Genomic DNA, 17,398 nt, shown 5'->3' on the forward strand with positions numbered 1-17,398 from the left:
CCTTGTGGGCTACAAAAACAATGGCAGCACCTTCTTCCCTCTTCCTGGTAGCAATTTCTCATTACAGCACAGTAAAACTTAATGCCCCTCTATAAATGTCTTGGACTGGTCTCCAAGCCATTTACAGAGGTGACATCAAGCTTTAATTCAAACTGCAGATTGCTATACTTTATCACAAAAGCTGTAATCAGAACACAACAGCCAAGAGCACACGGTTTAATTTTTAGTTTTAGAATGATTTAGAATAATTGTTTGATCATTTTTGATAATGTAATTTGATGATGTAACGAAAAATACATTAGCTTACAAACACGGTACCTTAGTCTGCAATGTATCACAAAGAAAAGAGCTCAGTATCTAGAAAATAGATACATAACATTGGATATCTGCAAAAATATATGCATACATCTCTTGAATGCTGCAAAAAGTGCATTGTATTCATTATATAAGTGCTGAGTTATGGTTACAATGACAATTCGAGAGCAAGACTTTGGTATGCTTCTGGTGACCTATTCTGGCTCTAGAGGTCAGCAATAACTTGTCTGAGCTTAGTGATAAAGCTTGGGTACTGATGTCTTTGAGCTCATTGGGTTCACAGATAAAAGTTACTGTACCAAATATCCATTTCACTGTATAGTGACTCAATATTACAATTGATCAATTTCCAAAAATTTCATTGGTATTTGTAAATAATTAATGGGATAATATAAGCAAATATTTTGCTGCATGTAACCTTCCCCAACAAGATAAAATACAGATAGATCCAACCCTGAGATCCTAACAATTACAGACATTTACACACATATACATTTAAAAGAAAAAGTGAAGAAAAAAAAAATATAAAAAAATCAAAATGATTAACAAGAAATATCAATAAACTAAAACAGAGGCCAAGTATATTGATGCTGTACTTCCTACTCCAGAAAAGAAAATTACTAACCTAATTAAGCGTTAAATGGACAAAGCATGTCAAATGGGTCATACAGTATAGCTTGGTAGTGTTCCATAACAATAGCATTCTTGGTATATTTGAGTAGGATAGACATTTATTAGCAGACCTATCAGAGTGAATAAGAATATTGCCATGTCAAAGGAAAATTAATAATAAGCATAACATTGCTACATACTACAATTGCATTGTCTGTAACATTCTAATTAACACATTTCAAAAGCTATTCATTTGTCACAAAACTTAATTTGCTTAAACTTGAATTTTGGGGGCACAGCAACATTCATAACAAACTCCTGTTCCCAAGTCATTTAATTAGAGATTTTTTTCATTTGTAAGCACACGAATACCATCAGGATGGCTACTTCAAAAAGATGAATTGAATAATAGTGGGGGAAAATAATGCATTTTAGATGATCCACAATTGAAAGTGCAAGCAAAAGGCAAGGCCCTATACCAGGATAGAACTTGAAAGGTTGACATTAGATGTAGCCTTATATTAATAAATAGAATATAAGTATGGGTAAGCGATTGTTCTCTGTAAGCAACATCTTAGGCTTCAGAGTCCTGCTATGGGTTTACCCCTTAATGATCAGGGGCTCCTTGTTTTTACATTGCCCTTGGCATCCCTCTTTCCTACACCATTAGATCCAATGTAAACTAGATCTTCTAATAATGAACACAGCAGCTACTATTAGATCACTTTTATAGTTGTATTAATGCAGGTTGGCAGAGGAGACCCAAATCTGTACTTCCCTACTCTTTCCTGAATCTTCACACTGCTAGAGATGTCTTGGTAATATTACAGCATTTCTCTCTGAAGTCAGAGCCCTTGTGCATCTGCATATTAAAAACACTCCATGCTCACTGTGAATGTAGATTGCAATAATACAGAAGTCAGGAAATAAACAATTGAAAAGTTCTCTTGTTGTTTAAGTGCGAGCACCAGTCAATATTAAAGGACATTATATTGGGACACATTTTAAAATGTGTGTGCGAGTGAGTGGTGTTTTCCAATCACGATTCTAATTAAATATATGCAATTCTTATACATTCCTGGAAGTTTTTGATTTCTATTTGTTAATATCACTAATAGATTTTATGGAATGTAACATTCATTTTAGATATGTTGGTCTTTTACATCAACAATCCTAAATTGTCTTTGCAATTTAGAAATTGAGAGAATTCCTTAGCCAAACAAATTAAGATTGTTTCCTAGCCAGCAGGTAAAAACCAAGATCAATCTTTAACTTGTAATACTTGAATTTCTTTATGTCTGTGTCTTTATATTATCAGGCAAAGTTGTTTATTTTAGTTGTCACTAGATATAACAGAAAGCTACATCCCGAGTATAACTGTATGCCAGGTTTGGACAGCCTGCGGCTTTCCAGGTGTTCCAGCATACCCTACCAGCCTGGCAAAGCATGCTGGGCTTGTAGTTTCACAAAACTTGGGGAGCCACAGGTTGTCCTGGCCTACTGTATGCCATACACAGCACAGATGTATAGCATCCTTAGAACACAAAAATAAACAACTCCATACTGCAATGTATTTTGTAAAAGTTGGAGTGTATGTACAAGCTACTATATTAAACTCAAGTGACAGTGGAAAACTCATTTAAATAGTTTACACTCAATTATGAACAGGGATCATTTTCTTATTAGATGAAAATATTAGTTTAGATCAAAAAGTATAACTATGAAATTGGGTCACATTTTTGTGCTTTTATGAAAAGTGGGCAAATTTGTTAATTACAACTGTGAAGACCCATTTACTACAGCTCACTACACAACTGTTTTTTGTTTTACTAAAGAAGCCCAATTTAGAGTAAATAATGCATAAACGAAGAACAAAGACCACACACTTTTTCAGCATTGTAACTTTTGAACACAAAATATTATGTTTTGATTTATATAGACACACTAAATGATTGTCATCAAAAATTCTTAAAGAAATGTACAGCAATTTTTCACATAAACAAAAAAAAAACTATTGACTAGATCTTTTGTAAAGAAACAAATAAAGACATATCTGAAAAGCGCAACATGGTCACAAAGTCATGTAAATGTACAAAAAAAAGCCAGCATAATGATAGAAATATTGCCCCCCCCCCCTTCCCCACTGAGGACGTGGTCTGGTTTAGTGAAGTTGTTCTGTCTTTGATAGCAGTTCAGGAATCCTATCAATTATTTTTCATCAAGGTTTCATTAAAGGACTAATTAACGGCCTGTTCCCGTTTACTGCAGAAGCTCACATCCTATGACAAGATGGCAAGGTCAAAAATACTTTAAATATGGAAATCTATTGACCAACAAAGTGCCAGAGGTTAGTCAACATATTAAGAAAACTGTACTGCTGCATCAGCTCCCAGAATCCTTCAATGTTGAAGCTCAGCAGCAAGGATTTTCACACCACCATTTTGCAGCATTAAGAGTACTCTTTGAAGAACAATATTTGTAATTTCAACCATTGATAAGGTTCCTAAGAAATTCATGCAACCACATTGAAATGTCATGTGGCCAATATATGATGCACGTACTTTGCTTGTTTAGCTGCAATTCAGCTTGTATGGATTATACTTTTATGACACAAATATCTAACTATATTTAAAAAATATTAATGCATTTATGATCTTCATTGATAGAAAAATATTTTGATGCAGGCCACATTTTCACAATATTGATATTAATGGACATATTGTCCACTTAATCAATAGCAAAAACTGTATGCATGACACTATTGTGTATAGTTGCATTGGAGTGATAATAAAAATATTCCTGAATCTTTCACAACACAAGCTATCCTTACTTTAAATTAAACTGAAATGCTAGTTTGATGCAAAGTCCAATCCATGACTGTGAGACCTTGCACGGGACAACTCGGGAGGTCACTCAGTGTTTTGCTTATAGGTTTCCAGGTACTATATAACATTTAAACATTTTCTTGCAATTTCACAGTTCTAAAGCTATTTTTACTGCACAATAAGGAACACCTTTATCCACTCTGCAACACACACACACACATTATATATATATATATATATATATATATATATATATATATATATATATATATATATATAAAATTTAAGGGTGTTCTAATTTGTAATTATACTTAGAAAAATATATGTTTGCTTATTTTACAGAAATGTTATTTAAATAATGGATATATTTGAAAGTCCTTTACTCAAGGCAATTGTTTTGTTTCTTTTCAGCTCAACCAATCAGAATGTAGTACTGCCCATCCAATTGTGAGACGGAAGTACCATTAAAAAAGTGTTTTCCACTGGAAAAATCAATCTGACTAAACCCCTTTCCAATAACAGTACCCAATGAACTCTCACCATTAGCTAGGCCCAGAGGCTTAACATACAGCTAGTGGGGTTCTGCCGATAAGCTCGTAATTGAAAGCCTCAGAGCTGCTGTAATCGGATCTCCCATACTGTGGGTAAAGCTGAGCAGTGCCATGGGTGAGGGGCAGATATCTGGCTTTATGAAAGCGACATGATCCTGCTAATGGTGGGTGTCACAGGGGAGGGATTGAGTTTTAAAGTGTAAAACACATTTCATTTAAACAAAGCCTGCCCCTGGAAGGACTCCCTATGACAGTGTCAAGTCTAAAGCATATGGACCCATAAGCTAAACAAATAAAGAACATTAAATCAACCACATTGCATAAAATGGCAGCACAGATTGTACATATATAAAGTGTGACATATGGAAGCTACTGCGCCATAAGTTTATCTAAATCAACAAAAATCTTGACAATGAGCCAATCATGGAATTAGCCATCTACTGCAAAATAAAATGGTCAGCTTAAGCACAGTATATTCATTATTTCTTTTTTTTTATTGCCAGCTCCATAGCAGCAGCCCAATATACAGGGACTTACAGCCAGCATTACATCCACTTGTTGATACAGTATTCTGGCACCATTCTGAATATAAATCAGTGGTGCCAATTAGCAGCTACTTATTCTTCCAAGCTTCATTTGACTGAGAGCTGCAAGCTGGGCAGTTGCCATTCTGCTTGATCAAGAACAGAAATTATAATCTCTTCTAACAGAAGTCTAAGTATGAAAATACATACATTTACAGCAACTACAAAGCATGAGTAGTTGTCTTGCATTGGTAACCAATAATTACTTATATAGGGTAAACCAATAAACCACAATATCTGAATGAACCGTCATTAACCTGCCAAACAATAAATCTTGGTAAATTTAACATGTGCAGCTGTCAAGAAACACATGGCAGGAAATGATAGGTTGGCTCCTGAACAGCAACCCTGTAAACATCTAGAAGCCAAGGGACACAAGCAGGCAAGTACTGCCTGTTCCTATTCAACTGAGCTACTGGATACAGACATAATATTTTTAACTACATAGTATTTTCATAGATAATGCGTTTTCCAAATGTTGTCATTTCACATCCCAATACATTCACACCTAGATCAGCGGAAGGGAAACTAAAACATTTAAGCTTGCTTTAGTGGGTTTTTTGAGGTTGTGGCAGTAAAACAGCAATAATCAGCATACCCACTGCCCTCACCCTTCCAGAACCAGGTAAGACTAGGGAAGTTATTACAACCTACAACATGGATGATCATAACAAAGGCAGTGTGGTTAAGAGGGTCACCAAGAAAACAAAGCACACTGTTTCACTTTGTACAACAGCAATTCCAGCAAGCGGATTGGCACTCCCTGAAGTGACTGGCCTAGCTGGATTCACATGGACATATGTGCAAGGGTTTTAGATCTTAATAGTCACTGGGGAGAAGGAACAAAGGGGAGCAGCTGAGAAGGCTCTTCGGCTGAACACGAGGAAACACAACCTACAGAGTCCTCCATTTACCCGACATTGAACTTGACATCCAACTGCAAGCATGAACCAGTAGGAAATATGATTATCTTAATACACCTAATAGGATTTTCTTTAAAGATTACTCTCTTCAGCTTTAAATCCTTGGGTCAAACAAACCCCACACATGGGGGCAAAATGGGAAGACACATATTGGGTTGTGGAAAGTGACCAAAATGTAACTGTTTACGTATCCTAAAGTGCAATCCATTCAAGGATTGATCAGATGTTGAAAGAAAACATATGTGAATTGTCCAAAGGTGCAATAAACTAATAGATGTAACTTTAGTTATGGATAAATAAATTGCACTAACAAGTGACCTTTCAAATCTCCCATGTGAACATTTGGTAGAGGAAAGTCATCGCATAGCAAGCACACTTTTAGATCTTCATCCTCCTGAAAGAAATTCATTGTGGACTCACAGTGATGAAATGGGACTGACAGCTCCTAAATTGCACATCACCCAAATGAAAAAAACAACAACAACAAAACAGGGGAAGAAAAGAGAAAGGCTTTGTCTCTATGTAGACCTAGGTTTAGGAATTTGGGAGTTGAAATTTGTATTGCTCTTGCTATAATATACAGAATTCTATTAGGGAAAAATCAAGAGGATGGGAAACGCATTGGAAAAATGACAATTGTTGTTCCTGTGCAAACTTGCACAGTTTCTAAGACGGGAGGAAAACCCTACACTTGGGAGATTAACTGCATATTGAAACTTGGGGATCGAGACTGTTTGGTCAAGGGTGCACCAACAGATAGTTGGTCTTTGCCTTCTCCTGCATGGCCTAAACGGTCCTCTTGCAAGCTTATAGTTGAAAAACGGTTGGTGTTGCAAGCAGAAAGATTGGTGACTCCATCAATCCCACCATTTCCACCAGCTTGACTGCCATTTACATAGTCAAAAGATTTACTGGATGAAGTGCTGGAGGTTCGGATGAGACTTAAACTATTTGCTTTTGATACCGCATGGCCTGCTGGAAGGCTCAGATGCTTCTTCATAGGTGATAGCTCTATCGCTTCAAGTGTAGACTCTGCACCCATGGGGAGGGGCTGTTTCCTAGGTGTGACATCTCGATTTTCACTAGGTTTTGATTGACTATCTTTCTCTTTTATGGATCGTACACTGCCTCCTTTCCTTGAACCGCTTCTCTGAGATGTAGATGAAAACTGTTTGGCTCCGACAGGCTGACTGCTAACTGAGGCCCCTGATGAAAATCCTTCATCTGCATCGTTAAAATTTATGGAGTCCTCTCCAGTCACTGTACCTTCAGGTCCTAAAATAAAAGCACAATTAATGATGTTATTTGAACATAATATTCTATTTTAATGCGCATAAATATTTTATATTAACATGAAAAAAAGACTGCACTAAATGAAATTTGTTTGTGTAGCTCAGCCTTTGGTCTCACTTATGTTTACGTTACTTATATTTAAAATTAAAAACACAGTTCAGCTTTATTTATATTAGATGTTTATTTTGTCTGAAATGTAATCAGAATTCAGTGAGCTGGTTGTAATAGTGCAATCAGGTCTAAGTAAAAACCCATTAAACCTCAGACACCTGATGTATAAATGCTGCACAGGTGTCACAAGAATATTACCGATGTGAACGCTGCCCAACCTACATGTAGTAAAGATTTCTCAATTTCCAGTATACTTAAAGAATACTCATGCATCAATTATATTGTAAACTTTACAAACTACTTCTTACCAGTATCACAAACCCGGACATTGTTGCATAGTATATCATATATTTAGTAAGGCAGGGCGGCACAACTTTAGGCCTCCAAAACAGACAAAAAGTCCACAGAGATGTATGTCAGTGCCATAAGGAATTCGGTACACTACCACTCCTTACATGGACATATCCAGCTTTTGATCTTGCACCTAAGCTCATCTTGCAAGTGTTCTTTCATTATAAAATGTTAAAACAATGGTTAAAATAAATAGGCAGCGTGTATTAATCAGTAGTGTCAATATCGCCTAGTGAATGAACTTCATTTTCACGAACATCGGTTCAGCACACAAAATTACTGCCCTGTGTAGGTTATATGCTCTGATTTTAAATCTATGAGAGTGGATTCAATTCTGTACAATGTCCCTTGGGAGCCACAAGCTGTGTGCTACTATGCACACTTCTGGGTATCACCATACCTAAAACATAGCTGATTTTTGCTTCCACCTCATATCAATGTTTTAAGTACCGAACATCCTGCAGAGACACATCGTGCGAGGTTCCAACGGGACCGGTCACTAAATGCCCCCTTAGTGTGTCCATCAGGGAGGAGGTTCTGTGATTGGGTTACTCTAAAGGGAATGTCTTAGACGACTTTAAGAAACAGACATCTTAAAGAAGGAGTGTTTTAAAGTATCCTTCAATGTCATGTTATGTTGTCAAGAAAGTAAATAATAGTTCTAAGTTTGCTACTCCAGTAAGATAAACATAAATCAGTGAAACACTTCAAGGGTCATACGGGAGGCCCTCTAACCATCAAAAGGATTGCATATTACAATTAAACATGTAATCATATAAAGAGACACCTATCTGTAATAATATCTCACCATACATTTTAAATAAGTGTTACTAGCGGAAAGACAAATCTATAAAGCAAACAATAGCTGGGAGCCATAGGTGAAGACTCAGAGGGCCCGCTTGTTGCCCATCAATGACCTAAACACTCCTTGAGTGTCTCATCTTCCTTGCACATACAGAGAATCTTTGTAAAATCTACACCGATGGCTGCACAGGTTGAAACATGTGGCAGGCTTACTTATTACAGACATGTTGTAACAGTTTGCTTAAAATAAAGTCAGACTCTTCTATTTCTGTGATTTTATTCTGCTTTTCTGTTTAGCCATTTTATGATTGATGGAAGAACACTTACAGGGTGGACCAGATGAAATAAATTCCATAACTGGATTTTATTGTAAAAACCATGTACCAAAACCGCTTGTAGTAGTGAATATCCAATTATGTCTCCAAACAATAATCATAAGTACATGGCTCCTGTGAATGATACAATTCTATACCTCTTGGAGGAAAAACTATGTACTTTTTAAATTACATTATTGTGTTGCAAAAACAAATTAATATGTGACAGAAAGTAAAATTTGATTGAATTATACCAATGAATGCTTTGAAAATTTGAAAAAAGATGAATGTGGAGTATGCAGTAATCTGTAGTATTTAGTCAGGGGGTGGTGGTGAAGATGGTCCATACACATTTTGTCATTGTCCTGTTCTCAGATTACATACAGCACATTTAATTTATGCACAATTGGGCAGAAGCTGTACCTACCTGATAATGCCCTATCAAGGCCAACATGTCGTTAGGCAATTGCTTGTCCGATGGAAGCAGAGGCATTTGGGTATTAAAGCAGATGTACACACAGCCAGAAATATTAGTGCTGATCCCATGCATACCCATGCAGATTCAGCAACTAATCATCATACATGCAAAAGGTGTTCTCAAACGGAGACAATTGTAGACTCCATGAGTCTAAATTGCCAAACCCTGGCAACAAAGATCAATTCTGTCAATTGTTCGGAATTGTTTCATTCCTATATGAAAGCATTGCTAAACAAAGCTAAGTGCAGGAATGGCATCTGCCCAAACAGTTATATGTATGAGAAGAGACAGAGTACAAGTTTGAGAACCCTTGCAATGGATCATTCATTTCTAATCGGCATAAAATATTTATAGTGCAGAAATGAGTCATTGAGAAGTAGATCCCAGCTCCTAAGTTTGAAAAAAAAGTCTGTCATTTATACAGGATGGTAACAATTCTTCTTTTCGGTGAATATTTCTTCTCTCCCATCAATACTGCAAAATCCTTAAACCAGAATGCATTCATTAGTATATCCATGTAAAGTTGTATGTGATTATATGTACAAGTACATTTTCCATCTGCATATACTGTAAAATTATGTAGTATAGCCACTAGGGGAATACAATGCAGATTCTACATAATGTAGCTGTATTATTGAATATGAAATTGGGATTTTATTTTTTGAATAAATACATTACATATATTTGTTTTATACAGCTGAGGGAATTAATTTTGTAACTGGCAAGCTTTATACATTTTTTAGTGCCAATTTGTTCATTAGATTGCACTGTACAGTTCTGTATCATCAGTAAAATGAGAAACTATAGTAAGTAAAACAGTATCCCTCTTATGTCTTTAAATTTTAAATCTATGTAGGGTTCTCTGCACAGATAAAAATGTATACCCATGTATTACTTATAATTGATAGAAAATGAACATAGTTCACTTTTTACAAAGGTGTTCAAGGCTTGAGTTAATTGTATATATTTATACAAAGTACTATGGGTATCCATTACACCATCACAATTATAGGAAAATATGGCTCGAGAAACAAAAAAATAAAAGAGTAATAGACTAGCTGTACTTTATTAGTGAGGGTCACTAGATTCCAAATCGATGGGGTTCTTGGAATGGGTAAATAGGCATATGCTACTTGAAAAACCAATGGAAGGAAATATAGATAAATATAAATTAGGGCTTGAATGCTCCATACAGGCATACTGCAGAAGCTCTGGTGTCCAGTAGCCCAAAACGTTAGAAAGTCAAGAGTCAAATCTCCTTTAGATCTTTGGAGCCATGCACATGCAGCCAAATACAATTACATGCTACAATTCTGCCAAAATATATAGGCTGCAGGACTCGAGAGGGCTCATTTCAAGTGAACAGTGCGCACACAGTTTTTGCATTTCTGTTTTGGGCTAAAATTCTGTCACTGTATTTGTAGGCATTACCATACTTCTATGTCAATATAATAGTTGGAAACAATTTTTCATTTAATAAAATTGAACAGCTTGTTGAAAAGAATAAGTGACAATAAAAAAAAGCAAAAAAAAAAAACGTTCTTCTTAAACTAAAATGCTTCTTTCATGAAACAATTTTGAGAGACTTAAAGCTGCATTGCTGGTAGAGTGAACAAAATAACCCTATCCAACCTCACCGGAGCTAGCTGCATTCAGCCATTTTTCTGGGGGCTCCTATCATGAGTTTTACAGTCCTGGCAAAAAGCCTGTGGCTGTGTGACACTGCGGAGGGGACAGTGCCCACACGGACCAATACAAAGCGTAATCTTGGATATTGCAACTTTTTATTGATCCTCCAGCACAACCCCATCTCAGGACAGTGGAACCTTATCAGTTAACTAGGAATGCTGCTTAAAGCATGTGTTAAAGCCTTTTCTACAAGGACTTTCACAGATATAGCAGACAAGGAACATAAGTGAAATACCAACTAGAACTGATGGCAATTAGGATTACCTTTTGCTTTTAAGCAGGTCTGCTATAAAATACAAAGCAATAGTAAATAGGACAGACTGTTCTTGTAAGTCAATCCAAGACTCATCAGTTTACAGAAGACGTGTTTGCAAAGATGACCTCATTAATTTTGTATTTTTTCCTGTAAGCAAAGTAATTAAGTAACTAGAACAAATGATAAGCTACTGCCAGCCTTCCAAACACAATAAGTGATGTACATATAAGTCTTTACCACTATCTGTGTAGTCTGAAAATGTTATATTATTATTATTATTTTAAGTATATGATTTTCATGTTTTGTTGTTCTTTAATATCTTTCAGTTTCAATGTTAAAATAGGACAGAAGGGATTCTTATAAATGTATCATCACCTATGCTGTAGGAAAAAATGCGTATTTTGAGCTAAACGTTTGTAAGGAAGCACATGAACCTGGTATAATCTCTTTTGCATGTTCATAACCTTCTATTACTCATTCTTATGAGATTCCGTAAGATCAACGAACAAGATTTGGCAAACTATTGCTCCACAAACAATCAGGAAATATCAGGGGAGGGCTGGCACATTTTAGACTTCACTCACCAGCCTATTTTAAAGGGAACAAAAATGCAGGTGGCCCAGTGACCTAGCCCAAGGTAGTCCACTACGGGACTGGCCCAGGTGGCAGATGACCTGCCCCAAAGCCCAGTCAGCTCCTGGGAAATATACATAAAATGCTATGCTGGGGTTTTATTTGTGTTAGAGTATAGGATTCATTGCAGCCTAAAATAAAAGAATTAAAGTCTGACGGTCAGAAGCTATGCATTGAGGGACTCTTGTTTAAGAGCACATGAATGAGTACTTTGAAAATACAGTGCAGTACTTCTTGGTAATAAGCACTAAACAGAAATTACAAAAATTGCGCAGCCACAAATTATATATACAGAGAAATGAGAGTTCACCACAGTTATTGCCATGCCTCTTGAGCTTTCCTGTGGTTACATGTATACAATAGCTATGCCAGGCATGTTTGCAGGGAGGTGCAGTAATCATTGTCTAGGCAGGGCAAATTAACTGAATGTCAATACCTGACCTTCAATTGGAAGCACAGACTCAGAGAACCTAACGCATCGTAAGGGAGTGAATGAACGCACTATAGAGGAAAAGGTCTGTGTGAACACAGAGAGCATTGATTTTCCACAATCAACTCTCTTGTTGGCTTCTCTGTCCACATTTCTGGCCTACCCTCTGTGACAGCTTCTGGCGAGATGGTCTCGGGGGTCAGGTACACAAGAACATCACCCTCAGGAGTATCCCCTAGGTTTGGAGTGATGCGCAAGATCGGGGAGCCGGGGTTCGAGTCGCTTGTGAGGTCAAAACCATCTGGGATTCAACACAGGAATATTTTAGTGTATTTGTGAAAATTCTAATGTTTCTTGCACTCCGTTACTGGTTGTGGGTTTTCTTTAACAAAATCAGGACACACACAAAACTGAAGTCGATTGTGACATATTTGGAAATTGAACGGAACATGAAAAACTAAACGTACATGTAAATGTTAAAATAGCTATGTAACAATACACATTTAATAAAATTAAAAATGAACAATGTGTAAAAAAATGTATGAAGTGATATACAGATATAAAAAAACAGAACATATCAAGTATATGATATTGATTTTAATATTCATGCCATGAGTGCTTTTTCTGTATTTTTAAAAGGCAGTTTACATTTGAAACACATTACAACTTCAAAATAGATAATTAAAATAATATATCAGACTAAACACACTAGATAAAAGTGATCAAAAATAATATATGCAGTGCTAATATTTTAAAACAATTAAGAACATAAACAAAATGACACATTCAAAAATAAATACAATAGACATAGATACAAAACACTTTTAGAAGAACTACACCACCTTAATTTTCCAACTAAAAAAAACAAACAATGATTATTGTAGTTGGAGAAGTAGAGATTAATTTTTAATGTAAGAGAACTGCAAGAACAAACAGGAAAAGCAACTGACTAGGACACCCCACATATCCTTCTCCACTTTTCTCCCCATTCCAACTCAACTTATCAGAATTTACCCACTCGCACAAACGCTAAAGCATTACTAATGATGACTAGTTAAGACTTCACTTCCACAACAACAAAACACAGTAAAGTGAAAATGATCCACAAATCATTGCAAACTTAAAGGTTTGAAACAAAATCACCCCACACCTGCCTACAAGACTTAATTGAAGTATTTATAGTGGAATATTGAGACAAAAGGGACATAGTATGTGGTGTGTGCTGTTCTATACTCCTAAGTGACATTTGAACGTGTCAATAAAACAGCTGGAGGGTGCAAGGGCATTCACATAGGTGTGGCTTGTACATGGTATAAGCAGATGACAACTAATAAACATGTGTGAAAATGTTTAACAGGACCATTCAACACCTATTGTTGCTAGCAGGGCAACAAGAGGTGATTTTCGTGACACTTATGCAAGTGCCTTAAAGCCGTTTAAGTGAATAGTACAACTACAACTAGTATAAGGGTTGTCCATTTTGGGACAACCACCCCCATAACAACATAGTCCCATTGTTACTTAACAGAAACTTTAGAACACTGTAACTATTTAGTCTTGTAAGGATGTGGCACTTGTACAAGAGAACCAGCCCTGCAATGGGTAACTGGGTCTCTTGTACAAGTGCCACATTCGCTACACATGTCCCATCTATGGAAGATTCAAATAACTTGCCCAGTCAAGTCTTATAGTGCAAGAACCTGTCTTTTGTACATGTTCTGAAACAGTGAAGCCCAGAGGATATCACAAGGGGGATTCCCAACATAGTAATACCACCAGTGGTCAAAGTGGTATACAAGGTAGGCCAAACAGTCACTTTTCCTACTGCCTTAATTCTAAAGCTATCAAATTCCATTCACTTACATTCCCATTACAATTTTCATACCGTCACGACTAAACTTCCACTTTGACCACTGACTACTATAGTAAGATAAGGTTATTAAGTAATGTGGGAAGGAGGGCACAAATAAAATGCCACACAACTACTGCAGTTATCCTTAATCAGTGTATCCGAGCATGGGGCTTACCATTCAGATTCTGTAGTACCTTGGTTTTTAAAGTGTAAGAGGTTTAATGATAATAAATGTATTTTAACCAACTATTTCATGCTGTGGAGCCTATGTATGCGGAGTTGCTTTTCATATGCTTGTGTACGTAGAGAATGAGAAAACTGGAAACCAGCCTTGATTGCATGGCTACAATACCGACCACTGCAGATACAATACACAGTGAGCCCTACTTTGGTCCTAAACTATATAACAGGTTGCAACGCAGACATCAGCCATTCCTCCATTTCTTAATTAATGGTCACTGTGGCTTGTAGACAATATGATAAATATAAATAGATTTGTTAATTATATCATTAACTATTTAATATGGATATTTACTGTTTATATAATGGTGTACATATCATAGATAGGAAACAAAAATAGGGTAGAAGCCCATTTCATAAAACTTCTGTATTTGCCTCTAGCAAGGACTAGAGTAAGTAATTTTCATCTCACTGTAAACTGAAAAATATCATTAAAATACACAAAGCATAATCAAATGAATAAACAAAAAGAAAATAATAATGTGGGTGTGTCAGTTAATGTGCATGAGCAAATGCTGTTAAAGGGTATGATGATATTGGACTCCTGGGACAAGAGACCAGCGAAAACATTCAATGAAACTGTGAGGACATAAATTTAAAGTAAAACAGTTGAGCAGTGACATATTAATGTATAAAGGCCCCAAATAAATTAAGAAACACTGAACATGAGTGGCACGTGTGTGAAAGCCCTTGCTTTAAATATAATGTACCTGGGCATTTTATTTTTAATGCCTATTAAAAAATGGCTAAAATAAGACACATCTTTCTACGTGTTCATCTATATAGTTAATCAATTCAAATTCAGTAATATATTGAATTCTCATTCTGAGATAACTATTTCGTTCTTTTAGTAAATTTCAATTTGCTCCAACAGCTTTCAATAATAAAATAAAATAAATGTGGTTATTTGAAAGGCTGTTTTAGAACACCTATTAAAAGTGCAGTTTATACAGCAACACAGTAAAAGATTAAAAAGCTAAACTATCATTTTCCAGCTATGTAATGTCCATAATCAATACCCTTAAAAAAAAAAATAAAAAAAAAATATCACATTCTAGAATTTTATAATGTGATTTAGAGAAGAAATCAATCAAAGCATATCATAGTGGCTATGAAAGAATTCACATCATTGCCATTTTTCATAGTTTCATAAATTTCTGATTTATGGAATCAAAATGGAATTAATTGGGAATTTCTACTACTAAACAACACAAAATAAAATTCCCTAATGTGAAATAAAAAAACCCCCAAAAAAAAACAAAACTGTAAGCTTGTCCTTAGTAAATGACATCACATACTTAACTGAAATATACACAGGGGGACACTAATGGTTTCAAATGATTTCAAAATAAATACATCTATCTGTGATAGGACCCATATAGTTAGTGTTTTCCCCGATTCAGCTTCATCATAAAGATCTGTGGCAGGCAGTTGTGCCCTCAATCTGATTTATTCTCTGCTTTGTTATAAAGAGAATAAGACTGAATGGGAGCAACTGGCTTCCATGTCACATGACCAACCAGAGAATGCAGAGTCAGATTCAGGGCAGTGCATTCTCTTCTCTCTCTTTCTACAGGCTCCGGCTGTGCAGGTATTTTCAGGCATTTGAGGAGAGTCCAAGTGGCATGTGGGGGAGGACAGAGGGAGGTGTGCCATGACGTGTGGTCTGAGTGGCATGTGGGGGAGTTTTGAAGTACATGTGGGGGCATTTTGTAGTAAGTGGGGGTATGAGGGCATGTGGGGCTATTTTGGAGCATGTGGCTGGTTTGAGTGGCATGTGATAGAATTTTGGAACAAGTGATGGGCATGTGGGTCCCGAAGTTGTTTGGGGTTGGGTGGTATTGTTTATTCTTGAAATATGCAAACCTTCCAGTATATCGGGTTGCCCATCAACTCTGACAGAGTAACAGTCTTCCACTGAAGACATAGTTGAAACTGTCTATGGGAGAACAATAGCCCAGGCATTTCACAAATCTGTGCTTTATGGGAAGGTGGCCAACAGAAAACCATTGTTAAAAGACTTGCATGAAATCTTGCCCAGTTTGCCAAAAAGCATGTGTGAGACTCACATAACAAGTAGAGGAAGATTCTATGGTCTGATGAGACAAAAGACTGATTTTTTTAGTGACAAGCCTAACACTAGGCATCACCCTAAGAACATCATACTATATTTACCGTAAAGCATGGTTATAGGTGCAAAAAATAAGATTGCGATGCTTCTCTATTTTGGATATTGGAGAACTTGTCAAACTAGATGGAGCAAGATATAAACAAATGCTGCATTCTGCAAGAGACCTAGAAGAAGATTAACATTCCAGCAAGAGAAAGACCCAAAGCATACAGCAAAATCTTGTATTGGAATACAAACAAAATAAGATTATATTGAAAAATAAATATGTTGTAGTGACCCAGTAAAATCCAAATCCTGAGACTGTAGAATGTTTTGAAAACTACTGTTTGCCAACAGTCCGACATTCAACAAGATGCAACTCCAGATGGGCAATGCTAGTAGAAATTGACCTAAATAAAAACACTGCTTTAATTGCTGCTCAGTGTATTAAACAAGTGGGGTGAATATTTATCTATTCAATTATTGTCCAATTTTTATTTTCAATTAAGAAAATGGATTATAAATGTTGATTTGTAAGACAATTTGACTGAGCACTTTGTGTTGAACGGTGGTAAGAAGAAATAAATCCATTTTGATTCCATGGTGTAAAAAAAATAAAATATGAAAAATGCCACAGGAAGTGAATACAGCCACTGTGCACACACATTCAAGTAATTCAAATGCAGGCACTCAAACTATTGTGCATAGAAACCACACAGAAAACCTATAGCTTCTCTCTTACAATCTAATTACAGCAAGACGACATTTGGCTGGGATATTGGACAGCATCAAAACGACAAGAAATGCTGTAAGAACAACAGTGGTTACCTTCTCTCCTCCAACGGTGTCTGCGGATAGATGCAGTGGTGATGGCTGTTCGAGAGATGCGAGGAACTGTCGGAGTCACTTCAACCTTCAGTACTTTCTGACCTTGCTGTGAAGTGTCAGGAGCATCAAACGGCAATGAATTTTTCATGGCATTTGCAACCTGGGTGGAAAAAACCCCCAAATCTATTAAATCTAAAAG

At 36.3% G+C, this 17,398-nt stretch overlaps 1 protein-coding gene across 3 annotated transcripts in view; it reads right to left on the reverse strand.

The window, feature by feature from the left end:
• Nucleotides 1–4,011: 4,011 nt before the first annotated feature.
• The window catches only part of HYCC2 (hyccin PI4KA lipid kinase complex subunit 2), a 73,219-nt gene continuing 59,832 nt past the window's right edge, over nucleotides 4,012–17,398 (reverse strand). For 2 of the 3 annotated variants that reach the window (XM_075180115.1, XM_075180116.1), the window contains 3 exons: nucleotides 17,200–17,359; nucleotides 12,333–12,470; nucleotides 4,012–7,085 (listed from right to left, as the gene is read on the reverse strand). In XM_075180115.1, the coding sequence (XP_075036216.1) occupies nucleotides 6,496–7,085; nucleotides 12,333–12,470; nucleotides 17,200–17,359 (888 nt within the window). In that variant the 3' untranslated portion in view covers nucleotides 4,012–6,495. The remainder of the gene's footprint in view (nucleotides 7,086–12,332; nucleotides 12,471–17,199; nucleotides 17,360–17,398) is intronic. The other variant, XM_075180117.1, reaches the window with a different exon arrangement.

Source organism: Mixophyes fleayi, chromosome 7, assembly GCF_038048845.1.
Source record: "Mixophyes fleayi isolate aMixFle1 chromosome 7, aMixFle1.hap1, whole genome shotgun sequence".
In the NCBI taxonomy this organism is placed as follows: Eukaryota; Metazoa; Chordata; class Amphibia; order Anura; family Limnodynastidae; genus Mixophyes; species Mixophyes fleayi.